The 27684-nt window shown below is 44.5% G+C and overlaps 1 protein-coding gene across 1 annotated transcript in view; it reads right to left on the bottom strand.

Moving 5' to 3' along the window:
- GIGYF2 (GRB10 interacting GYF protein 2) overlaps positions 1–27684 on the bottom strand; it is a 162584-nt gene that overhangs the window by 32436 nt on the left and 102464 nt on the right. The window contains exons 14-20 of the mRNA XM_026649890.2: positions 27510–27676; positions 26983–27074; positions 25814–25921; positions 25070–25170; positions 24412–24512; positions 23567–23728; positions 1815–1973 (exon numbers count right to left, since the gene is read on the bottom strand). Coding sequence (XP_026505675.1) covers positions 1815–1973; positions 23567–23728; positions 24412–24512; positions 25070–25170; positions 25814–25921; positions 26983–27074; positions 27510–27676 — 890 coding nt within the window. The remainder of the gene's footprint in view (positions 1–1814; positions 1974–23566; positions 23729–24411; positions 24513–25069; positions 25171–25813; positions 25922–26982; positions 27075–27509; positions 27677–27684) is intronic.

Below are 27684 nucleotides of genomic sequence, written 5' to 3'. Positions count from 1 at the left end.
TCCTTTTCAGGCTGAGAAAATAATTTGGTTTATTGTCCTTCAAAATAAAGGTTTCACAATGCATCCTGGATTAGAAGGGGAAGCTTTCCTTAAGGTGAAGGCTAGCTACAGGTCAGACAGGACAGAGGAAAAACCCAAACACTGCCCCATCTTTTCCCTGGGATTTTTATTCACATTATTACTGTGCACCTCTACTACTTGCTACTAGCTCTCACAGTGAAGTGCTGCTGCCAGATTTCAACCCATGAAATGAGGAAAAGTAGAATAAAAAAGGGAGACAAGGTTTCCAGATCAGATTAGAAATGAGGGGGAGGGAAATTAAAGCTCAAAAGATAAGATTTGGCTATTTCACACTGCTAGAACAGCAAAGGAGAAGGCTCTTATGCCAACAAGCCCAAGATTATGTGGTGGAATAAGGAAGGAAGTATTGCTAGATGAACTGCTAGAGTTGGAAAAGGAACAAAGACACTGACATGAAGTTATGAATTTTAACAGTGGGCAACTTTAAAGTGGATTCTGAAGCTAATGTGGAGACAATGAAGTTGTTTGGGGACAGGTGTGATGAAGACAGTTTTCAAAAAAAAGAGAGAGCTGGCAGGAGGAGTTGGCACATAATGGAATCTATAAAGCTAGAATTTAGGAGGCCACAAAAAAAGGAAGTTACAGTAGCCAAGGCAAGAGGATATGAAGGAGCATTGATGAGGTTTTCAAGCAGGTGCAGACTTGACAGAGTGGAATCAGGCAGATTGGCAAACATAGGCAATGTGGGAGAAGAGTCAAGGATGATACAGTAATTCTGTAGTAATGTCCAAAACACTGCATCTTACAGAGTAAATATTTTATACTATCATAGTAGAGTACTATATGCATTTTGCCCCTCTTTTTAAATTAATTACCACAGACTGGAAAGCTTAGGCCACAACATATTCTGGATCCACAGTCAAATGTGTAATGAAAAGTAAAACATTCAACAAATATAGCTCTGTCACAGGCTGGCTGGCCCCTTAAACTATTCCCATCGAGCTGAGTGTGATAGTGACTTGATGACTGATCAAGATGCAGAAGATCAGAGAGAGGACTATCTAAACAGATCTGTGAATGCAGGAGAGGAGACCCAGGAGAGAGTGGAACAAGGGGAGTTTCCTCTCTGGGAGAGGCTTAGCGAAGTCAGGCTGGAAGAGGCTCACAGGGAGCAAGTCAGGCTTGGGGGGGGGGGGGGGGGGCAAAGAGGACCTGTAAGGAGCAGGGAGACGCCTGAGGTAAACTGCTGACATCCTTGGGGAAAGGAGGCAGTGCTTGATACAGGAGACAGTGAAAGGCAGTGGAATGCTAGGAAAGGGTTGAGAACCAGGCCCAGAAGATAAGTTGATTATTTGGGATTCTGAACTACACTTGGACATTTTGACCCCCTGGAAGGGGTCTGAACTAGCTACTTCTCAACCAGAGCTGAGTGGCATGCAAAGACAGATGGCCTGCAGGGGGCAATGGAGACAACCCCCCTTGCAACATGGCATGGTGCAAGGAGGCGCTCCACTGATGAGTGTGAACTACTACCTACTCTGCTTTCTCAACAATAAAGTTGTGATGGCTTCCCATGGCACTAAGTTTGCTCATCCTTATTACCAGGTTGAAAGGAAAATGTAATCTATGTTCATTCAGTTTAATTCTGCCCATATGCAGTTCCACTACCAGATTCCCATCCTGATCAGAAAGGATCATCCTCTCCTCAGCTGGTATTACTATTAAGTCTCTGTTCACTCAGTTCCGGCATCTCCCATGCCTGAGCATGATAAATCCCTTGCACTCATTTTCACCTGTTTATGAAGCAACTCTTCTCGCTGTCGTCTTTCCTCTTCTTCTCTTCTCCTCTCTTCCAATCTTCTAAGTGCTTCCTCCTGTTGTTGTCGTTCCTCTTCCTCCCGCTGTCGTCTTAGTGCAATTTCCTGCTCTCTCTGCCGCCTCAGGGCTTCTTCCTGAAGATGGGAACAAAAGTGATATACATCAATTCACTAGACAGAACACAAAGTGGTCTGGCCACAGGAGTTGTCTCAGGGAAACCCTGAGCACCCAAATGTTTGGGTTTTTTGGTTACTGTTAACACAAAGCATATTATAAAATCCTAGAATCCCAATAATACAAAACCATGGGTTAACAAATATTGTGGTAAGACATGCATCCCCAAGACAGGTGAGTTTTTATGAAAACTTTGGTTGTTTCTAGGTTGGAATGGAAGAGTATCTAAAATCAATATCTGACAATATTTTGCTTCAATATGGGGGAAGGCAGAAAAGAGCAGAGAACCACCAAGACTGTTCTATTTCCAATGCACAAGATCTGAATCTCTTCCTTATATACAGATCTTAAGGAAAAGAGAAGTAGCTCAGAAATCACTATCCTTCAAGTGGCAACAGCATGTAGAAACCTCTTTGGAGGATATCATCACTACTGCTTCTCAGCGACATTCTGGAGTTTCCAAATTATTTATAACTCAAGGTGCACTATAAATCTGAAACTACAGAGCTTGCAAGATACAGATATATCTAGTTGCAGAAGCCTAGTGCACTGAGGGGCAACATTACCTGTAAAGTATGAGAGAGAAAGGAAGTTTTTTGGAAATCTCTTTTTAAGGCAGCAGCAGCAATTTTTCTATCAACTCCCAATTACAGAAGACAAGATGGGACTTCTCAACTGTGTGGTGGCTGTTCTCCTCCCTTGGGTAGTGGTAACTTCTTATCTCCTTTGTAGGAGGGGGAGACAGGACTTGGTTTCCCCCAAAGTGGGGTGTTTAATATTTATCATGCATTAATTTTTGAACATCTGATGACAGCAAGTATCCATGTGTGAAGAGAATATGATTAAGATTCTCTCTTTCTAACTGTTCCTCTCTTTTCAAAATCAGGACCATTATTTAATCTTTAGAACCATTTGGAATTTCAAGATATGAGTAGTACCAGTTTAAACAGGGTTCGAAATATTCCTGAACATCTGCTCATCTGAAGATTTAACTTGCAAGCCTGGGTGAAAAGTACCTGCTCTGTCAGACCCTCTAGGCCACAACCCCAATGCTACACAATTTGTGTCAAAACATTTTCACTCCCCCAACATTAATCAACTCTGCCCCATGCTCAGTCAAGTTCTATGTCCCCAAGTGGTGCTTGGGAAGTTTTCCTTTTTCCTTCCCCATCCTGAATCAGCCCACTTGCTCTGCTCAAAATTTCTCACATCTTGGGTGAGCAGATTTTTAACTTTTTTTTTTTTTTAAACAGGCATTATTATATATATTTTCTTGCTCTTAACAGATTAATTTCAGTGTTTATTATCAATTCGCTAGATAGCAGCAGCATATTATCATAACTAAGACTATGTTTTAGTCATGGGTATTTTTAGTAAAAGTCATGGACAGGTCACGGGCTGTAAACACTAATTCATGGGCCATGACCTGTCCATAACTTTTACTAAAAATACCTGCCGTGACTAAAACTTGGCCGGGGGGTGGAGGGGTGGTCTGGGGGTGCCGCAGGTGCTGGGAAAGGTGGCCTGGGACCCCGCTGGTGTGGCGGGGGGGCCAGGCTGCCTGGGATCCCAGCTGGTACTAAGGGGGTGGGGGGGTGGGCGCCAGGCCACGGCGTGCGGCCCAGGACCCCTGCTGGGGCTGGGGGGAGGGAGGGGGGCGAGGGTTGGAAGAACTGGCAGGTGCTTCCTACCCAGTTCCGCATCCTTGCAGCTCCTAGGCAGCAGAGGGGCCAGGGAAGGGGTTTCGCTGCTCCTGCCACAAGCGCTGGCTGCCGCAGCTCCCATTGGCCAGGAACCGCAGCCAATGGGAGCTGCGGGGACGCGGCCTGTGGGCAGCGCGGAGACCTCCACACCCTCCGCCATCTAGGAGCTGCAGGGAGGCCATGCCAGTGGGAGCCAGAGAGCCCCCCACCCCGAGGTAAGCACCCCCCGCAACTCCCAACACCCTGCCCCTTGCCCTGAGCGCCCTCCCACACACCCAAACTGCTGCTGCTGGCCCAGGGGCTGCCTGGCTCTGGCAGCCCCTGAGCCAGCAAAGACATGGAGATCATGGAAAGTCACGGAATTTGTGATAGACTCACAGCCTTAATCATAACACATCAAAGAGAGACAAATCTTGCAGCATGCAACGAAGGTCACACTAATTTTGGGCTCTGGTGAATCAAGGGAACACTAAAACCATGGCCCTTATCAACAATCCTATACCACATCATACATATACTACATAAATTAAGTATAAACATAGGAATTGCCATACCAGATCAAGCCAATGGATCAGTTTACAGTCCGGGACAATGGTAACCACAGATGCTTACAGGAAACTGCATAATGGACAATTATGGAATGACCTGCCAAAAGGAAAGTTTTTCATATTCCCCAGCAGTTAAATGCCCTGAAACATAAGGGTTTATATGCTTTCTATTATCCTAGCTAACATAACTGTGTTTATTCCAGGAGAATGGCTTTGGTTTCCAACTAGTAAGAGAAAAAATGGTGACCCTTTGACCATTTTCTCTTTTTGCTTATTTAAACGCCGATACGCCATATTAGGGATGGCCCACAGGCATATGTAGCATACTGTCTGGGGCCAATTCTGAAGCCCATGCCTACAGCTAAAATATCTTCACTCATGAAGGGAAAAGGATGAAGCAGCTGCTTTTTCGTCTGGCTGATAAAAAACCTACCTTCCCCTGATCTTCAATTACAAGCACTTTCCCTGCCCCCCGCGATAGAGGGAAGGGACTCAAAACAATTTCTGACCTTTCTGATGCGGCTCTTTGGTCTACGGGGAAGGGTTCACAATCTGCATTTTGTTTGTTCAGGGAATGCAAGCAAAGTTTTAATCACAGAACATCTCCCTGCCCAGACTTATGGTCAGGCACAATCTCCCAGTCAATGACTGGTGCTCAACACTCACTGCCTGAAAATGAACCAAAGACACAGGAGCCACTGGGTCCACCTTGCAAGTCAGCAGATCATTAATACCACTGCCCCACTTTCCCTTGTAGAAAGGAGAGCGCAAACATAGCAAGAGTAGAGCGATTCCTTCCATTCCACAGGTATGAAAGGAGAGACACTGTTGCATCATGGACAGTTGAAAAATTAAGGGGAGGATGTGAGGAGGGAACTGATCTATTTTTAAGAGTGCTAATGATGAGTAGGTTTGATTTATAAACAAATGAAAGCAATAATCCAGATCACAAAAAATTGGGAGCCAGGTGGTTTGAACGCCTAGGTATGACCAACTGGACACCACTGTTAAAAGAGAATCTTAAATTGGATGAGAAACAGGGTCATAGTCAAGAGAGAATAATGCAATCTCCCAGCTTTTCAGATATTTTTTCCTTGCTGTTTCTTTCCCAGCCTTTACAGGGTCTTCATATGCAGAGTCACACAAACAGACTTAACAGGGGATCAATACAGAGGCATACACCACACACAGACCACTCTGACTGGCCTTTTCCAGTTTTAGAGGGTCTGAGGCAAGAGCCTTTTGGATCTCGGTAATTTATGGAGATTTTATATATATATATGAAGCATATATATATATACACGTTTTTCTTTGGGAGATAAATATGGTTTGATATTTGGATATTTAAAAGGTATCCCTGTGTAACTGTCCAAGGCCCTTTTATATACTTCTCAGCAGCTAGATGCTGGTTTACTAGTCCATCATTTGCATGTTGTAACAGGAAAGAAATACAGGGAGCTTAACTCAGAGTTCCAATTCAGCACACACAAGATTCTTTTACTTTCCTTACTTTGTATTCCAAAAGACAGGCAAACATACCATGGGCATGTCTACACTACAAACTTAAGTTGTCTTAAATTAAGTTGACATACAGCCACCGCAGTAATTATTGCTGTTTTTCACGTCCGCACTACCCTCCTTCTGTTGGTGTAGTGCGTCCTCACCAGGAGCACTTGCACTGACTTAAAATGGGCAGCGTGGGGGGCTGAGAGCAAGATCTCCCAGCTCCAGGTGGAGCTCCCCGCGGAGAGCCCTGCTGCCACATGGGCTCCTGGCTCTGAGTGGGAAGCTGGGGGGCGAGCAGTAGCTGTGAGCAAGGCGCAGAGTTCACAGAAGGGAGCCCACCAGCCTTTCTTGTCAATTTCACGGCTCCAGCATCACGCATCACGCTAACTACACCGACACAAGCCTTATGCCTCTCGTGGAGGTGGAGTTATGTCAGTGTAGTAGGGCACTCACATTGGCAGGAGCAAGGCTGTAGTGTAGACATTGACATAATTAGGTCAATGTAAGATACCGTCTGTCGACCTAACTCTGTAGTGTAGACCAGATCTATGGTTGTTCGGAAATGTAATCCTCCTCTTTCACATACCTCACATTCATAATCCACTTATCCACGAAAATTTCAGGAAAGCATTATCTGGTGTTCAATGTTCCACAAACAGCCAATACTCTTGCCTCAAATATTTAATTTCTGGGTTTGAAAGTGTACCAATTCCTCATGTAAAGGTATTAAAGATCATGGAATTGCATACACGTGCTCTGGAAAAAATAGATGATATGGTGTTGGTGCCCTTTAAAACCTGCCATTTACCACTGGCTGTTACTGGAATTTGCAGTACTCCCCCTCACTGTATTTAAAATTGGTAATTATATAGTAAATAAGTGTTTATATTAGGGCTGTTGATTAAGTTCAGTTAACTCATGCAATTAACTCAAAAATTAATCGCGATTAACAGTGCAATTAAAACTGATTAATCACGATTAATTTTTTTCAACAATAGAATACCAATTGAAATGTATTAAATATTTGTGGATGTTTTTCTACATTTTCAAATATATTGATTTCAATTACAATACAGAATACAAAGTGTACAGTGCTCACTTTATATTACTTTTATTACAAATATTTGCACTGTAAAAATGATAAACAAAAGAAATAGTATTTTTCAATTTACCTTATACAAGTACTATGGTGCGATCTCTAACATGAAAGTGCAACTTACAAATGTACTTTTTTTAAATATACAACTGCACTCAAAAACAAAACAATGTAAAACTTTAGAGCCTACAAGTCCACTCGGTACTACTTCTTGTTCAGCCAATCGCTAAGACAAACAAGTTTGTTTACATTTACAGGAGATAATGCTGCCCACTTCTGATTTACAATGTCACCTGAAAGTGAGAATAGTGGTTTGCATGGCACTTTTGTAGCCGGCATTGCAAGGTATTTACGTGCCAGATATGCTAAACATTCGTATGCCTCTTCATGCTTCAGCCACCATTCCAGAGGAACGCTTCAATACTGATAACACTCATTAAAAAAAATAATGCGTTAATTACATATTTGATTCGACTCCTTGGGGGAGAATTGTATGTCCCCCTGCTCTGTTTTACCTGCATTCTGCCACATATTTCATGTTATAAGAGTCTCGGATGATGACCCAGCACGTTTGTTTTAAGAACACTTTCACTGCAGATTTGACAAAACGCAAAGAGGGTACCAATGTGAGATTTTTGAAAGATAGCTACAGCACTCGACCTAAGGTTTAAGAATCTGAAGTGCTTTCCAAAAAACTGAGAGGGATGAGGTGTTGTGCACGCTTTCAGAAGTCTTAAAAGAGCAACACTCTTAATGCAGAAACTACAGAACCCAAACCACCAAAAAAGAAAAAAGACGGTTACTCACCGTTGTAACTGTTGTTCTTCGAGATGTGTTGCTCATATCCATTCCAGTTAGGTGTGCGCGCGCTGCGTGCACGATCGTCGGAAGATTTTTACCCTAGCAACCCCCGGTGGGTCGGCTGTGGAGCCCCCTGGAGTGGCGCCGTTATGGCGCTGGATATATACCCCAGCCGACCCAGCGCCCCCTCAGTTCCTTCTTGCCGGCTACTCCGACAGTGGGGAAGGGGGGCGGGTTTGGAATGGATATGAGCAACACATCTCGAAGAACAACAGTTACAACGGTGAGTAACCGTCTTTTCTTCTTCGAGTGCTTGCTCATATCCATTCCAGTTAGGTGACTCCCAAGCCCCCACCTAGGAGGCGGGGTCGGAGTGACACATTGCTGTGTGCAGAACCGCTGACCCGAAAGCAGCATCGTCTCTGGATTGTTGCACCAGCGCATAGTGAGTAGCGAACGTGTGGACCGATGACCACACTGTGGCTCTACAGATGTCCTGGATAGGGACTTGAGCTAGGAAGGCAGTCGAGGAGGCCTGGGCTCTCGTGGAATGAGCGGTGAGGCGTGGCGTCGGTACACCGGCCAGGTCATAACAAGCACGAATACAGGACGTGATCCAAGATGATAGGCACTGGGAAGAGACCGGTGAGCCTTTCATCCGGTCGGCCACTGCAACGAAGAGTTGCGTCGTCTTCCTAAATGGCTTTGTACGGTCGATATAGAAAGCCAGGGCCCTGCGAACGTCTAAGGAATGCAAACGCTGGTCTTGACGAGTAGCGTGCGGTTTCGGATGGAAGACTGGGAGGAATATGTCCTGATTTACGTGAAAAGGTGAGACCACTTTTGGAAGAAAGGCAGGGTGGGGGCGAAGCTGCACCTTGTCCTTGTGGAACACCGTGTAAGGGGGCTCGGATGTCAGCGCCCTGAGTTCCGAGACGCGTCGTGCTGAGGTGATGGCTACGAGGAAGGCTGTCTTCCAGGATAAGTACAGGAGTGAGCAGGTCGCCAATCGTTCAAACGGAGGCCCTGTGAGCCTGGAGAGCACGAGGTTGAGGTCCCACGTCGGAACGGGTTGGCGTTGCTGTGGGTACAGCCGGTCTAAGCCCTTGAGGAATCTAACGACCATCGGGTTAGAGAAGACCGAGGACGTGAGTTCTCCTGGGTGGAAAGCGGAAATAGCGGCGAGGTGAACCTTGATTGAGGATGTCGCCAAGCCTTGCTGTCTTAGGGACAGGAGGTATTCCAGTATGCAGGGGATAGGTGCCTGCAAGGGAGAAGTAGCTCGTTGCTCACACCAACAGGAGAACCGCTTCCACTTGGCTAGGTAAGTGGTCCGCGTAGAGGGCTTTCGACTTCCCAGCAGAACCTGCTGGACGGCCTGCGAGCACTGCCGCTCTGTCCGACTCAACCATGGAGCATCCACGCCGTGAGGTGGAGGGACTGTAGGTCGGGGTGACACAACCGGCCGTGGTCCTGGGAGATGAGGTCCCGACTCAAGGGGAGCGTGATCGGCGTTCGTACTGAAAGTTCCAGCAGTGTGGTGTACCAGTGCTGCCTCGGCCAAGCGGGGGCGACTAGAATCACCCGTGCATGATCCCTGCGGATCTTGAGCAGTACCCTGTGGACCAGCGGAAATGGAGGGAAGGCGTAGAACAGGTGGTCCTTCCATGTTAGAAGGAAGGCGTCTGACCGAGAGCCCGGGGCTCGTCCGTGCAGGGAGCAGAATACCTGGCACTTCCTGTTGGCCCGAGATGCGAAGAGGTCGACCTGGGGAAATCCCCACCTCTGGAAGACGGAATAGATGACGTCCGGGCGAATTGACCACTCGTGTGTCTGGAAGGACCTGCTGAGACGGTCCGCCAGCGTATTCTGGACTCCAGGAAGGAAGGATGCCGTGAGATGTATCGAGTGGGCGATGCAGAAGTCCCACAGGCGAATGGCCTCTTGACATAGGAGCGATGAGTGGGCTCCGCCTTGCTTGTTGATGTAAAACATTGCCGTGGTGTTGTCGGTGAGAACCAACACGCAACGGCCCTGTAGGAAGTTGAGGAACGCCTGGCAAGCTAGGCGCACCGCCATCAGCTCTCTGACGTTGATGTGGAGGGCTAGTTGGGCCACGGACCAGAGGCCCTGGGTATGGTGCTCCCCGAGGTGAGCGCCCCATCCTAGAGATGAAGCATCCGTGACTAGGTGGAGGGAGGGTTGTGGGGCGTGAAAGGGCACTCCTGCACAGACCACCGTACGATCCGTCCACCAGGTGAGGGAGACCAGGACCGAGGCCGGAACCGTGACCACCATATTCAGGTCGTCTCGATGAGGACGATAGACCGATGACAGCCAAGCCTGCAGTGGGCGAAGTCGTAGCCTGGCGTGCCTGGTTACGTAGGTGCACGAGGCCATGTGGCCCAATAGGGCAAGGCAAGTTCTTATGGTGGTGATTGGAAAAGTCCCGAGTCCTTGAATGACGCTTAGGATGGTATGAAAGCGGCTGTCGAGGAGGATGGCTTGGGCGCGTCTGGAGTCCAGGACTGCTCCGATAAACTCTATCCTCTGAGTTGGTACCAGGGTGGACTTTTCTCTGTTGAGTAGAATGCCCAACTCGTGGAAAGTGTGTGTTACCATGCGGACATGAGCCTGCACTTGGTCCCTGGTGCGGCCGCGTACCAGCCAGTCGTCCAAGTATGGGAACAGCTGTATCCCTTGTCGACGAAGGAAGGCCGCGACGACTGCCAGACACTTTGTGAACACTCTGGGAGCCGAGGACAAGCCGAAGGGAAGGACTGCAAATTGGTAGTGTACTGTGTTTACTACGAATCGCAGGAAGCGCCTGTGAGGCGGATAGATCGCTATATGAAAATAAGCGTCCTTCATGTCGAGGGCGGCGAACCAGTCTCCAGGATCCAGTGAAGGGATGATGGTCCCCAATGATACCATGCGGAACTTCAACTTTACTATGAATTTGTTGAGTCCCCGCAAGTCTAAGATGGGGCGTAGACCCCCTTTTGACTTGGGAATCAGGAAGTAGCGGGAGTAAAACCCCCTGCCCCTTAGCTCCGATGGAACCTCCTCTATGGCCCCCATAGCGAGGAGCCCAAAAACCTCCTGTGTAAGGAGTTGCTCGTGAGAAGGGTCCCTGAAGAGGGACGGGGAGGGGGAGTGGGAGGGGGGGGGGGCGAGGAAAACTGGAGGGCGTATCCCCTCTCCACCGTGCGAAGGACCCAACGGTCCGAGGTTATACGGGACCAAGCACGGTGGAAACGGGAGAGGCGATCCCGGAAGGTGGGAGTTGGATCCTGGATACTGGTCGAGGTGCCGTCCTCGACCGCACCTTCAAAAGTTTTGCCTAGGCCCTGAAGGTGGCCTAGGCTGACCCTAGTTTTGACCAGGTTGAGGGCCGGTCGACCTCTGCCTGCCTCCTCGACCCCGCCGCCTGGCAAAGTCCTGTCTAGGACGAGGCGGGGGAGGGTAAAATCTCTGCGGCGGCGGCCGGAAGGGTCTGCGCTGAGGCCCCGGGACATGCATCCCCAGGGAGTGCATCATTGTCCGCGAGTCCTTGAGGTTTTGGAGCCTCGCGTCAGTCTTCTCTGAGAAGAGTCCCTGGCCCTCAAACGGCAGATCTTGTAGAGTCTGCTGCAGCTCTGGTGGCAAGCCAGACACCTGGAGCCAGGAGAGTCGCCGCATGGCTATCCCCGAAGCCAGGGTTCTAGCTGCCGAGTCCGCAATATCGAGGGATGCCTGCAAGGAGGTACGTGCCACCCGCATACCCTCCTCTACCAAAGCCCCAAACTCTTCCCTCGACTCCTGGGGAACCAGCTCCTTGAATTTCCCCATTGAGGACCAGGAGTTGAAGGAGTAACGGCTCAAGAGCGCCTGTTGGTTGGCCGCTCGGAGTTGGAGCCCCCCCGCAGAGTAGACCTTGCGTCCGAACAAGTCGAAGCGCTTAGCGTCCTTCGACTTGGGCGCAGCGGCCTGCTGGCCATGGCGCTCCCGTGCATTCACCGATGACACCACCAGTGAGCACGGCTGGGGGTGGGTATAGAGGTATTCGCAGTCTTTGGCGGGAACAAAGTACTTCCGCTCCACTCCTCTGGCCGTGGGTGGAATCGAAGCCGGGGTTTGCCAGATGGTGGTGGCATTGGCTCGAATAGTGGGGATCAGCGGTAACGCCACCCGAGAGGGGGCGTCCGCTGAAAGTATGTTCACGATGGGGTCGTGAACCTCCACAATCTCCTCCACTTGGAGGTCCATATTGCGTGCCACCCTTCGCAACAGGTCCTGGTGCGCACGAAGGTCAATAGGAGGCGGACCCATGGCGGATGTGCCCGCTACAGCCTCATCGGGGGAGGAGGAAGAGGATCCCCCTGGTGGCAAGGGGTCCAAGGGCGGTTCCTGTTCCAGGTGCTCCTGGAGGTGAACATCAGTAGCCCCTGTGGCCAGGGCCTCCACCGGAGTGGGCACCGGCGCCTCCATACCACCTGGTGGAGAGCGGGAGATGGTGGCCTCCGGGACCCTGGGCTCGGAGCGTGCCGAGCGGGACGCAGAAGGAGGGGCGCCTTGCGCCTGATGGTAGGCCCACGGCGTCCAGAAGGACCAATGCGCAGGAGCTTGCGTAGGGTCCTCCGCCATCTCCTGCAGGTGGGTGGCCTCCGCATCCGAGGAACGGGACGCCGACCTCGATGGCCACGGCGGTGCCGAGCGCATTGACACCGGCACCGGATGGTACGGTGCCGATCGGTGCCGGTCGTAGGGCGATCTGTCCCTGCACGGTGCCGGGGAACGGTGCCGAGATCTAGATCGGGATCGGTGCCGGTAGTCTCTTCGGTGCCGAGAGCCCGATCTGGAGCGGGACGAAGATCTTGAGGAGGCCCGGTACCGGGAGCGGCCTCTCGAGCCCGAGCGGCGCTCGTACCGGTGCCGGGAGCTCCGCCTCGAGCCCGAGCGGTGCCGGTCGTCGCGACGGTGCCGGGATCTGGAACGGCGTCGCGAAGGTGATCGGTGCCGCGAGTACGACCGGTGCCGAGGTGACATTCGGCGCCGGGACTCCGAGCGGCGTCGGGACGTGCTCCGGGAACTTGAGCGGTGCCGCAAGTCTGGAGCTGGAGACGGCGGGCGCAGCAGGGCAGGCTTGCCCCTGGACTGCAGCTGGCGCGGAGCAACCGGTGCCGGGAGGTGTGACGGCCCCGGTTCGGTGAAGGCAATCAGGTCCCGTGCCGTTGCAAAAGTCTCCGGGGTGGACGGGAGACAAGGTTCCACCACCAGCCTAGGTGGGGAAACAGTCCGCACCGGACTCGACGGCCTCGGTGCCGGAGTCAACGGTGGGGCCGCCTGTTGTGGGCGGTCCAACGGCGGACGCGGCTCTACCCCCGGCACCGAAGGAGCCGGCGTCTTCGGCGCAGCCATGTCCTGGGTCTTGCGGACCTTCTTGTGGCCCGGAGACAGCGATCGGCGCCGAGGCCCCTGAGGCGGGCGCGGTGCCGACGTCGGTCGGTGCCATGGTTTATCCGTCGCACCGGTCGGAGCCGCCGGGGCGCTGCGCACGGAAGCGCTCGGTGCCGGGGCGCTGCGCACCGAAGTGCTCGGTGCCGGGAGGCTGCGCACCGAAGGAGGGTCCGGACTCAGAGCTGCCTCCATCAGGAGCTGTCGGAGCCTGAAATCTCGCTCCTTCCTCGTCCTCGGCTTGAAGGCCTTGCAGATAGGGCACTTATCTGCGGGATGGGCCTCCCCAAGGCACTTCAAGCAGGAACTATGCGGGTCGCTTGTTGGCATGTGCTTCCCGCAGGACGCGCACGGCTTAAAGCCAGGAGCCTTGGGCATGAGCCCGGCTGTGCGCCAGGGGGAAAAGGGGGGAGACAACCCCCTAAACCCCCGCTAACGATTTACAACTAAACAAGAACTAAACAACTAACTATCTAAAGGACTGTAACAACTATACACAACTATCTACAACTATCTACACTAATGAAAATGAGAAAGCTAGGGAGAGTGGAGATCAGCTATGCCGCGCTCCACAGTTCCAACGACCGTCAGGGGCGGTAAGAAGGAACTGAGGGGGCGCTGGGTCGGCTGGGGTATATATCCAGCGCCATAACGGCGCCACTCCAGGGGGCTCCACAGCCGACCCACCGGGGGTTGCTAGGGTAAAAATCTTCCGACGATCGTGCACGCAGCGCGCGCACACCTAACTGGAATGGATATGAGCAAGCACTCGAAGAAGAATCAACCTTCTGTTGGTGGCATTTGACTCAGATGAAGAAAATGAACATGTCTGTCTGCACAGCTTTGGATCATTATCAAGCAGAACCCATTATCAGCATGGATGCATATCCTCTGGAATGGTGGTTGAAGCATTAAGGGACATATGAATCTTCAGCGCATCTGGCACGTAAATAGCTTGCAACGCCGGCTACAACCGTGCTATGCAAACACTTGTTCTCACTTTCAGGTGACACTGTAAACAAGAAGCGAGCGGCATTATCTCCTGCAATGTAAACAAACTTGTTTATCTGAGCGATTGGCTGAACAAGAAGGAGGACTGAGTGGACTTGCAGGCTCTAAAATTTTACATTGTTTTATTTTTGAATTTAGGTATTTTTTGTACATAATTCTACATTTGTAAGTTCAACTTTCATGATAAAGAGATTGCACTACAATATTTTTATCAGGTGAATTGAAAAATACAATTTCTTGTGTTTTTTGGAGTGCAAATATTTGTAATACAAAAATATAAAGTGAGCACTGTAGACTTTGTATTCCGTGTTGTAATTGAAATCAATATATTTGAAAAGGTAGAAAACATCCAAAAATATTTAAATAAATGGTATTCTATTATTGTTTAACATGACAATTAATTTTTTTAATTGCTTGACAGCCCAAATTTTTACTGGTAAGGATTTTAAGGGCTGTTAATTTTTTTTTCAACTTTCTGTACTCCCAGTCTACGTTTGACCTTTGCCTTAGTTTCTGGCCTTTAAGTACAAGTTTCTTCTATGCCAAATTTTGTTACCCATAATAGCTATTCCTAGAAGACTCGTCATGATATGAAGCACTAAATACAGGAAGAGTTAGATTCACAGTCAGTCTTGTCCATATAATCGATTATGTGTATTTCTCTATGTACTATCACTCTGTAAAGGATACAATTTTTCAATTTGATCATTATCTCAGTGAATTGTATTTCTCTCTGAAATGAGCAAACTGATTTTTTACCCTTACAAAAGGTTTTTGATCATCAAAAATAGGATCCCAACTGCAAGGGGACGTTTAATACAATGCAGAAAAGGTAAACTGGAAAGGAAGAAATCAGAGGGAAAAAATTGTAAATTATTCCCCTCAACATACATGAAGCAAGTCAGATGGCAACTTGTGGACAAATAATCACTGACAGCTAACCTATGGGAGCTTTAAATTCCAACATAAACAGTGACAGAGTCCAAATGTACCTTGTCTGGTTGCTGAGCTCTCTTACCAAGAAAAAGTTTACAAGCTAGTCATCTCTACTCCATGCTCAGCAAACATATATGAAGATTTCCCTGCCATGTTCAACAGTATTTGGGACCTCAAATCCTTACCATGGATTTCAGAAAGCACCCATGACACACATTGCAGGCTTTACTATTTTGTGTTGGAATCCAGCTCCTTTGTACAATGGTTCTGATACCATCTACAGCTGCTGTTGAACTCATAAGCCTCAATACAAGCTTTAACAGCAGTAAAATTGACAGGACTATACACCTGAAAATTAAAGATGACAGTGACAACTGGTCTCAATTTTCTTCATAATGTTCTAAAACATGCGGTCTATGGAAACATGAAACAAGTGAGATTTCTTTTGATCCTTCCTCACATTTAATGCCCTTGAATGAAATGATCAGAAACACTACTGGTATACTCAGTATATAAAAATACATCACTCTACATAGCTATACCAACAGATCTCAAATGTTTTTTTCCAACTTTACCAACCTTTCCTATTCTCCTCATGTATGTTTTCCTATCTACTCTTTCTATCTTTGCCTCTGTATCGCCTTTTCTCTTCTCTTAATACTTTCAACAGAATTACTCTCAGATAAATTTCAAATTGAGATAGCAGATTTTAAGCACATTTTTCTCCCTTTTCCTTTTCAGGAGGTTGTTTGTTTGTTTATTTTTTGTGTTAAAAAAAAAAGAGAGAGAGAACCACCAAATGGAAAAATACAGGAAAACTTTTCAAAAAAACTTCTTTCACAAATGTTTTAACAATGACCCTGGAAAAAAGTTTGAATTCTCTCTACTTTCCTGTAATATCCCAACTTATCTGAAAGCATTTTTCCACTTGAAAAAGGAAACGTTTGCTCTTAAAAAATTACTTGCCAAAGAAATCTCTTAAATAAAATAAAATATAAAGAAGATATCTGTTTCTCCTACATCTTTGTTCTTTCTAACCACTTCCTTTGAAGTCACAGAATTTCAAATAAATTAAAGAGCTTGATTAGAGAAATATTTATTTTTCTACATCACCAATAAAAACACAGTTTAGTGTAGCAGGCAATTCTGTAACAATGCAGCCAGTTCAAGTAAATGACTGACCAAATTGTTTTCTGACAGACCACCTCCGCATTGGAAATATGATGCAGAGAACCAGAAAGGGAAAAACAAACAAACAAAAAACACCTTATTTTGTTAAACTGGTGCATGGTTGATGTGGCCTTTGGCAGTTTTAGTCATAGATGGGGTGTGATGAGGAGCTGAGAAGCATGACAATTGTATTTCAATCAAACTCTGTACCTGCAGTGGCCTCTAGTCACATTAGACTCTTAGCTTTAAGGGTTTAATTTCTTTTTATAAGGAAAACTAACCACATTTTCCTTATTTCACTTCAAAACTCTAAATACAGAGATGGTTTATCAACTTTGACCTCTTCTATATCTTTTGATTTGTTTAAATGTTTTTCTAGTAATATGTTGCCCAGAAACGTTCATAATATTCCAGGGTTTGTTCTCACCAACTGTTATGTGAAGTGCTATGATTATTCCTTCTAATTTGTACTGTTCCTATATTGAGGAAGTACCAGTAGTCATTTTCCAATCTATATGGATCCTGTCACTATCCTTTTTATCCCACCCCAATTTCATGTAACTCACCATGTACATACATTGCTGCACAAGTTTCCTTTCAGATGTTTAAAATGAGACAGAGCACCAGAGAAGATACTTATGAAGGGTTTTCGGTTTTAGATTAACCCAGAACCCACTGAAGCAGTAAATTGATCAGTTTTCGTAAAATGTTCACTAAAAATACTTGAAATTTACAATACTTGCAATACTGAGAACAGCTTAAAGATGGCACTAGCAAGGGCTACAGATTTCCCAATCGGCCTAGGATCTCATCCCTTGTAGATGGAACTTTAAAGCTGGACAATTTTAGATACAGTTCAGGGAAACTATGATTCAGCTCATTAATCTATGATTTAGCTCACTGTTGTACAATGTAGGGAAAAAACAAGACTGGATTAAACATGGATTACCATGGAATACCCTCTTACATAACCTGCAACTGTTTACTACTATTCTTTAATCTCTTATAAAATCAATTTATAATCAAATGAATTTAGAGTTCACCATCAATAGTATATTTACTAACCTTATATACTAGTCTTTTATGCAGTATTGTATCAAAAGTCTTCCTGAAGTCCATGCAGAATAAGTCTACAGCTTCACCCTTCTCAGCTCTCACTGTCACCTCCTCAAAAGAAGTTAATTAATTTGTTAAGCATTATCTCCTCTATAAATCTGTGCTAATTATCTTTGATTAGTCTGTCATTAGTTACCAGAATTTCTTCCAGTATGGAAAACAGATTTCAAGATTAGCCTGGTTTTTTTTGTTGGTTTTTTTAAAAGTATGAACGTAACATTTTTCTTTCCAGTGAAAAGATTAAAAAACATAATTTTGCCTGACTTTCAGAATTATGGAGCCATGGTAACAGCTCCATAGTCAACATAAGACACTTTCCATTATAAGACCAATTTTGATACCTCTCCCTCTTCCACCTTCAAATTAAAAAATGACAATTTTCTGTGAAATTCCGTATTGGTAATGTCCTGCCAGAAGTGATTGTTTCTGTGCAAAGCCAAAGTGGATACGACTGGCCATTTCAGAGATAATGCCAGAAAGCGACTAGCATTCCAAAAGTTTACCATTCCTGCCATTGTAGATCTCAGAAACAACCTGGCCTACAAGCTCTATGGTTAGAACTAGAGTGCTTGTGATATACTGAATTACACAGAATGGACAACTGAAAAGTTATTTATTACAAAAAATGAGTATGAAACAATTCTCTACTGCTTGAGTGCCACATCAACCCTGGCATTTTCCAGCCACAGAAATTCAGTCCCCAACTATGCTACCAATTACTCGCCATTACAAACTGAAGTGATTCTATCTACATAAATATCACATTCACTAACAATGGTAAAATACAAAAAAAACCTTCATAAAATGGATTTATGGTTCACAATAATAGAGTTTTATTTGAATGCCATAAATAACAAAATCCAAGTATTTGGAAGGGAGGAAATTTTTTAATCAAGGTTTCACAACCAACCTGAACATTGCCCCAGCCTTTAAACCAGAAATCCTCCTACCACCACTCATCCTTGAAGACATAAAATTCTAATATGAGCCAAAAGCCCTTATGGTATACCACCTACCTACTATATATGGTCCAGACTTACCTACAGAAAATCCTCCAGTGCACCACACACCTTTTATGGGGCAGTTACACCAACATTTTTCCTCTTATCATCTGAACAGACCAGAAACTTAACCCCTCCACATACCAATCTCCTACTATGATCAATTCATCCTATTCATTCCTCATATACAATAAAAAAAAATAATAATAAAAAACAAAAAAAACCCATCACCATCCCATTTTGAGCTAAAGAGATAAATCATCCCTATTCACCTTCCTGTACAGATTAGCAACACTAATATACTTCCTGTATTTGGCTGGGAAGATGACTGGCTGACTAACCACCACTTTAAAACATGTATTTGGTAGGATTTAAGATGCATCTGCAGCATCACCTTACTCATGGTGAATTTAGAATAAGTTATGTTGTTACGACCTGATGCTTATTGACTCAGCAATCTGCCACCAGAAAAACTGCCATTTGTGTATGACATTTAAGCTCACAGGTATTGGGTAGCTCACAATGCACTTTTAATAGCAGACTAAGTATGACATGAATTACTACTTGCACTGCATTATATTGTATTGCTCAGAGGCATCTAAGTAAGGATTAGGGAACTTTGTGCTATTCACTCAGCATACACGCAGAGAAGGACAAGGTCTTTAATACAAAGTTTACAATCAAAGATGAGACTCAATGAGAGGAAAAGGAACAGAAATAAGAGCATAAGTTTACACAGGCTATGTGCATAATTAGATTTTTAATCTTTAAAAATGAATTTGAGCAAAGTTTAAATCTCTTATAACATGGGGATCTTTTTAAATATATCAAGCCCTTCACTCTAATCCAGGATTTGAGAGTTTGAGGTCTACCTTGAACATATCCATTAAAGGGTAGAGTAACTGCAAAATGAAATCATCAGATGTCTACTGATGTCTATAACCCAAACTGACAGAATATAGCAATCTTTGTGGAGAACACATGGGCCTTTTTGTATCGGACTGCAAATCTTTTCATCTTGCATTTGTATAGTCTTCTGGTCCATCCCTTCCATTAAGCTATGAAGACTTGAGACAACCAGGTAAAAAAAATCTACTCTGTGAGGAGACATGATAACAGAGTAGAAGGATTGCCAGCTGGGAAGCAGAGAGGTGCCCTAGATGCATGTGTAAAGATATGAACAGACTGCTTGTTGTGACGAGCTGTTGTCACCCCTAACAGGGCTGATATAACTACATGTGTCAGTCAATAAAATGGTTTGATTCACAGAACCTGTGTCTCACCTGAAATTGGTTAAAGGATTTTTGCTATCTGAAGTAATGTAGACAAGTCATTGTGAACACCATTCATTTCTGGATGGAGAAAGCATCTCTTCCTGATATCCTCTTGACTACTGCTACTCTTTTCAGAAGAACTGAAAGTACAGTTCTAAAATGGAAAAAAACACCAAGATCACTGATTCCTCTTACCAGAGTGATGGACCATTAAAAAGACTACTCTGATTGTAAAAAGTATTGATGCCAGTTTGGAGAGGTTTGTGTGGAGAACACAAGAAAAAGCCTTCAGTATTAAGCTGAGGTTCATTTTTAGAAATTGATGTTAATTTGTGGTTTTAGGCTTGAGACTGATTTATGGCTACAGGTAATATGCAGGTGAATAGATAAGTTCTCTATTTTCCAGTCTGATTTAGATTACTTGTCCTCTCAAAATGAAGGGGACAGGCCCTTCCTTATTTAAAAAAGTTTAAACTTAAGCATCCACTTTGTAGGAATCTGCCAAAAAAGGAGTGACAAATTACACACCTTCTGCACTAAGCTCCAACAGGTTGATGGAAAGGCAAATCCTGGAATGAGACTCTCCTCCTTGACATGACAGGTTTCCCATGCGAGCTCCCCAGATAAAGTTCGCATCTATTGTAAATCTGTTCAAAGGGTGGTCTGTGAGGGGCTTCTGCCAGCAGATATTTCCCAAGAATTTAAGAATATGCTTGTGAAGGATCAGAGATCTGCTCTCCTCCTGGTGGTCCCACTTGGGCAAAAGGTTGGTTTGCAGGTATCAAGGGAAGTACCATGCCAAAGAGAATTTTGATATTGGATATTTCCCTGCTAGCTAGGCTCATTTTTCTATTGGCAGTTATGGTCCTGCTTCTTCAACTGCACAAAGTTGGCTGAACCTAGTTTTGGAATGGTCAACATAGACAAGAGAAAATGAAGTGTAACTGGACTACTAGATACCTGGAGGGGGTTAGAGTCATGTCCTCTTTAATGTAGGTCCCAAAAAGGAGGGGAAAAGTGTTCCATTTACAGAGGAAAATGAAATAGTTACAAGGAGGCTCCTTGGCTGTAGGTCCAAATGAAACAAAATGTAAGGCTGCTTCCTTCAGCCAATGGTCCAGTGAACCAAAGCAAAAAGACAATTCTCACCATGGTAATGTTAGTTATTTCTCCAGTTATTCCTATTCACTAGCCAGGAGCTGATTAATGAATCTCCCAGGACAAGGGGAAACTAGAGAGGAGCTCTTCTTTCTTCCTAAGAACTTTTCTCACTCCCTGCTTCTGAAAGGCTACTTCTTTTTTATGCCCCCCCCAATTCAGGAGTCTCAGCTGTCAAATCTTCCTCACAGCAGTTTGAATATTCAACAGCTGCCACCTCTTCTCTTCAAATCCGGCAACTGAGGTAGGACTGCGGAACATCTGAAGGGCAAGAGTCCTTAGTTTCACATATCTGCCCTTTGACACAAGGATCACACCAGTTTGGTGTGCAGTAGGAATAAATGAGCTTTTCTGAAAATGCTTTACAAAATCCCTCCATGGAAGAAGCCAGGAGATTTTTTGATTTAAAAAAGGAAGCTTTCCATACGGTATCAAGACTCACTGATCAATTTTTCAACCTTGTCTGCTTTTGAAGTATCAAATATCTCAAACAGCTGCCCCAGATGCACTGGGAAAGTGATTAAGGGGTCACTGGCTTAGATCTCAGAATTTGTGAGCTGTTGCTAAGAATGCCTGAATTCTTGAAGGATTGGTGAGGAATATGAATTTATTAGATAAGATAAGGGCAGAGGGTTTAAGATTAAATCCAGGTAATCATTCTGAATACATTTCTAAAACAGGTCTGTTAGTAGTTCTGGCCCATACCTGACTGAAATGGCAAAATTTGCCATTAAGCAATAAGGCCTTGGACAGAATCTATACTGTTTCCATAAACAACAACAAACAACAAAATCTTACTTTACCCTTCCTGATGCAAAAATAGTCTTAACCAAGGACAATCACACCCACTGTTCCCATAAGAATTGCTAATTACGAAGCACTATGACACAGTTAATGTATTTATGGATACAAATATGCTATACTCAATCTTAACTTACAAAACAAAAGTTAGGGCTTGTCTATGCAGTGGGGTAATGTGCTCTATGGGGGTATGAATGCTAAAGAGCATTAACATGCTGTATATTAATTGGCCCACATAGACTCTGTTGATGCATTTGAACATATTGCTGTTTGAAACAGTACTACATTAAAGCACACTAGTGAACCTTTAGTGCACACCAGCAGGGTTTACATGGACCAATTAATTCGCAATATGTTAGGGGAATTTAGAAATCACACCCATATAGAGCACATTACCCCCACTGTGTAGACAAGCACTCAGTGTGGTTTTAAAGGATCAGTTAGTAGTGAAGACATGTAAAAACTCAATGATTTGTAGTCCAAATTTATTATACTCCAAATACAATGGACTTTCCAAATATTTGATGTCTGCAGCCATATGCTATGGACTTCTTAAAGCCCTTAGGAAAATGAAAATTTACTTAATCTAAATTAGGGGAAAAAAACTAAAAAGAGCATATATGATGAAGTCGAAATAAGGAAGGGTGGAAGATGGAAGACTAGCGGTCATTCAGGGGAAGAGTAAAGCTTGTTTGAGTAACTTTCACATTACATTCCAAAAAGACATTGTAAGGTATGGAAATACAAAAACTATATCTGGGATTTCTAGGCTTTCCAAAGTTTTGTTTTTGTTTATATGAACTGCAAAAATATAGACACACTTTCCAAAAATGTTATCTGCTCAGCCAGTTCAATGCAGATTTTTGCTTAGGTAATAATACTAATATAGTGTTTTACAAGCACAGTACAAACATGTTCACTAAGCACTGCAGCCTCCAGGTGAAGTAGGAAAAATGTCCTGATTTATAGAGGAGAAAACAAAATGCACAGAGAGGTTAAGTGACTTACCCAACATCACCCAGATCAGATCAATAAACAGAACCCATATCTCCAAACCCCAGTACTATACCTAATCCAATAGAATCCAATGCTCCCCAGTGTCATTTTTCCAAAGGAAACTTTTCACCCTCACAAATACAAGAGAATGGCCAATAATCTTTATCACCAAGGCCTGTGTACTCTGAGGCAGCATCAGGTAAATTCAAAATATGACATTTTATTCATTTTCTTATTTAATTCAGTAACAAAACTAGTAAAGTACAGCTGGACTCCTATTTTGTGAAATTGACTTTACATGGGCTAGTGAATTTATTTGTAAACTAACTGGGATGTCAATATTCTGTGAAGAAAAGTGAATACGACAGCAGTGGTTAATTGTACATATTTCTAATCCCCAGCATGGGAGTTCAACTAATACAAGGTGAGTATAGATGTAACATAAAATTATAATTAGGGTCTCTCTTTTTCTATGTTTATTAATTTCATTTTGGGGGGTTGATTTTTTAGCATTTTTTGAGTTTTATGTAGATGTCCAAAAATCAGGGTTGATTGGGGTTTCCTCCTCGTATATAGCATAGTGAGGAAGGTATATTGTATACATTCCTCATTACAGTAGTATATACTGTACTGTAATCAATTAAAACCTAAATTCAGACACCCTAATTATGAGCCATTTTGGAGAATTACTACATAATCCGACACAGAATAAACCTACCTAACTCATGAACAAAAGCAGAACCCAATTTGAACTGGAACTGTCAAGAGACACAAAAACCCAGTTCTGAAATCTCTGGCAAGTTTCTCATGCTAAGACGGAGTACTGAAAAGGAAATATATTTCAACAACATACCCATGGTAAAAATATTTCTTATAAACTGTCTTCACACATACTTTTTAGAGATAAATCAGACCGCACAAGATTTTGGAGGTGGGTTTTCCTACAGAACTGCATTAATACTTACATAGATTTAGTTGTAAACTGTGTTGAAAAACTCACCTGCTTTCTTCGTGCCAGCTCCTCCTCTTCTCGTCGTTTCCTCTCTTCCTCCTGTTGCCTCCTAAGTAGCTCCTCTTGTTGTCTTCGAAGTTCCTCCTGTCTTTTTCTCTCTTCCTCTTCTCGTTTGGCCCTCATTTCCACTTCTCTCCTCTCCTGCTCTAGCTACAATTATATAAAATTACAATTAGATACAAGACAAGAGTAGGTAAAGCACTCCTACACCATTCTTTGCAGTGATTCCTGCTGAGACTACAGTATCTTAAAAGATGGTGGATCAACACCATTCTTTGTTGGTGATTCCACCTGGGAATCACCTGGGCAGATCTGAGTTGCTCCTATGGACTACATTCCTATAACATTCTTTACAGTGATTTCTTGGGGGTCTACCACAACTTTTTATTCTCCAAATCAGTTCTCCTATGCCACTCCTTAAAACTAATCCTGAATTAAGAGGCTACGAAGAGTTGCTATGAGGTTATCCCCAAATAGTACATCCTACACCATTTTGTACCATGACTCATAAAAGGTACCAGAATATCTGTGAATGGCCCCAACAATTAGCACTCACTATTCCCTAAACCGATTCGTGCAAAAACAGGTTGGGATTAAGACTAGCAGTGAGGTCTGACAGTTACTGCTCCTACCCACTTCTGACAGCAAAGGGGGAAGTTTAATTTGAATGTTTAGGTTTGACCCAACATTCAAAATAATCCCATTTTAAGACCCTTGAAAGATGTCTGGGAAAGTTTTATTCACAAGTATAAAAATATAACTATTAATTTAGAACATCAACAGGGTCCTTCTACAGTGTAACTCATTTTTTCCAGGATGAATGATAGTCTGACCTTAGCAGCTTTGGCCTTCTCGAGCTGCTGAAGTTGTTCTAGAGCAGGTCCCTGAGCTGCAGTATCAATGGGGAGATCCCAGACACTGCTTCCTTCCCAGACTGGAAAGCAAAGAAAAGTAAGACCGTACAGACAACAGGATAATTAATATTCACAAGCAATAGTAAGCACACTAGCAGAAGCCAACTACAGAGGAAAGTCTTGTGTATTCTGGTTATTACACTGAAAACATAATGGTGTGCTGCACTCTTATAATTATGTTCAGTAAGAGGCCATACTTCCTTACTACCCCAGGAGCAAGGCCTGATCACCCCAACACTTTCCTAGGAGGCACAGGAGCACCAAGGTGAGGGGGCTAGGCTAGGCTTTACCACCAAATCCTGGACAAAATTAAGTTTGCTACATTTTTACATCTCTTTGGCTGAAGATCTCTGGTGATGATGCACAGATTTATGGCCTTGCCCTCCTTAGCCATTCAAAATGGAATTTATCCTCGAGCATGAGATGAGTTGAAGACCTGTTTTTCATTTCTAATGGAAGCTGACATACCCAAACGCTGATCTATCTCACTTCCAGCAAGTGTCAAAAAGAGATGCAATAGTTCAAAAGAAAGGCTCTGGTTCTGGACCTAGGGACTTTACTAGAAGTAGTCTCTTACCTGTGGGCTGTGAGGCTGTGGACTGAAGCTCCCAAATTGAGCTAGCATCCGGCACTGACACAGACCTTGTTACAGACGGCATCAGGTTCTGTTCAGATATTCTGTAGTACAAACAAGAAGATTCAACATGCCACTTCCAAAGACAGGTCTACTCTGAACACACAGCGGAAATTTTTAGTTCAGTAACATGTCATTGCATTTTCCTTCATTCCCCTCCCTACAAGCCTTTATTTAAGACAAAAACCTGATGCTGACAGTACTACACAGAAAGTTCTCTCTTGTCTGAAGACTATTCAGTCAAGTGCTGGGTTAGTCTCCCAGTATGATACTACAAACAGTAGTTCACAGGCTACCATTTTCAATGGCATCTGAAATTATAAAATTGACCTGCCTCTGCTAGTTGAATTCCAGCACATTGTGTGTCCTCATAACAGGGTTTTTACCAATGCTGATCAGGACTTTGGTGACAATTTTCCCCATAACAGTGCCAAGCCAGGATTTCAACTGGAAGAGTCTTCTCACTTTCCTAAGTCCTCTCCCAAATAGAAGCCAGGGACAAAAAAGTATTCAATATCCATCAGCTTTTGTATAATTCACACCCACACTGCCTGGAAAAAAGTTGAACGCACAACCCTAGATATGACCAAGCAATTCTGAAACAGACACGTGTAGGCAACAGGAGAACATCACACTAACAACCACAGTCTAAGTTGGAGAGTAATCAGTCGAGGTCTGAACACTCACCTCATCTTCAGGGCCTGGAACTGTTGCAAGAGGAGAGCCAGTTGCTGCTGCTGCTGAGATGAGAGGGCTGCTTTTTGCTGCTGTGCCAACACCTGTGCATATTGTTGTCTTCAAAAGAGAAGCAGAGTCTCAATGGAATTTATTCACTGTATCTAACTATGCAACATCCCACTTGTGGAAGTCCCACATTATCCTCAGTCTCCATCCAGTCTAATCCCCACTAATCCAATAAACCAATCTATATGTGCTCACACTGATTCCCGAAGGACACCACAAAATGGGATCTGAGAAGAGTTAGGGTATAAAAAAAACCCACAGTAAACTGGCCTATGTGGGCAGAACAAAATTTCGTCCCTCTCACTTCCAACCATGCAACCTGACTATTCCTTTCCAATTCTATACTTTGTACCATTCCTACCTCCTTCTGCACTTCGCTTTCCCCAAAATTGATAGAGATAATTCATATGCTAACCCTACTTTTGTAATTGTCCAGCTAGCTGTAAAATATCTAGTCATGTCCACGTTCCCATTATAATCAGAGACCTCTTGACATTAGCAATCTTATATTAACAACCATCATTCAAAGATCATGAAACTGGCATACATCTTTAGCACAATCAAAAAAGCTATCCAATCTTTAATTGATTTCTTTACTCTAGCCTCCTCCCATACAAGTTGTTAGAAATGGGCCAGACCCCAGGGACTCCAATTCCCACCTCACTGGGCAAAAACTGATATCAAGCTATAGTCTTCAATAGTTCCCCGCATCTCCAAGAAACAATGCGTCAGAGAAAAAGAGTGTTCTGCATGGGGTTTTCTATGTGCCTGACAACACCAAAGATGTTCTGTCCTACCTGACTCCAAATCCCCAAAACACAATTTGCAAGGAGGGTCAGGATTCATTTTGACCAGGCAAGTTGCTATATGAGGGAGGGAGGGAGAGCGAGTGAACATTGATCACCAGAGTAATTATGTACTGTTTAAGGAATAAGACGACACCATAAAGTATGCCTTAGGTAGCTAGCTCTAGGTTGTAAGGCCACTGTTGTTGGAGTTGCAGCATTCCCAGCCCTACTGCCCAGGGAAACAATGTCCAGAAGCTGAACCTGGCTTATTAAAACTGCAGAGCAGAACACAGCCACTAGTAGATCTCAGACTGGTGATCTTACTGTATCAAAAACTGCTGGTACTGGAGGTGCTGCATTTGGTACAGAGCCGTAAGTTCTTGTTGTCTAGTTAGTCGCTCCTGGTCCATCTCGCCCTGTGTTTGGGAATAAGCCACTATTAACTGCGTGAATATTTACAACTTCTAATATTGCTCTCAACAGGTGATGGAAAGGACAAATAGTACACCCATCAGTATGTAAAGATCAGAATGCATTTTGATCAAAACTTCTGACCATGCAAAAAATCATGCAGTAGTTGAAAAGGCAGAGATGCACAGTTTTTATCAAACATCAGGACTAAGCTCTAATGCCTCGATATAACAACACACATAAGTATATGCTTAAAATTAAGTGAAAGCAGTGATCCCTCCCCTCTCCTCCAAGAGCTGCTGTTTTCCGGAGGATTCCAAACTTGATGCTGAGAACACATGAACTTCCAAGATCAAGGTTTTATGACAGTACTCAAAGAATAACATTTCTCATTTTAAAAAAAATCATTGTTTGACTTGTGATGATTGTCAAGTGCTTACCAGATGTGGAGGTGGTGCTGGACCTGGAGTGAAGGGAACCCTGCCCCACATTTTCATGATGTCTCCAAGTGGCTGGAAATTCTCATCACATGCTCTCTTTACTAACAGGGACATAGTAAAATACCCAGCCTGGAACCACTCTGCCATCTCCTGGTTACTGAAGGGACCTGCAATA

The sequence above is a fragment of the Terrapene carolina genome, unplaced genomic scaffold (genome assembly GCF_002925995.2).
Source record: "Terrapene carolina triunguis isolate 2854851 unplaced genomic scaffold, T_m_triunguis-2.0 Scaffold88, whole genome shotgun sequence".
NCBI classification, from domain to species: Eukaryota; Metazoa; Chordata; order Testudines; family Emydidae; genus Terrapene; species Terrapene triunguis.
This window is presented reverse-complemented; position numbering and strand designations above follow the sequence as displayed.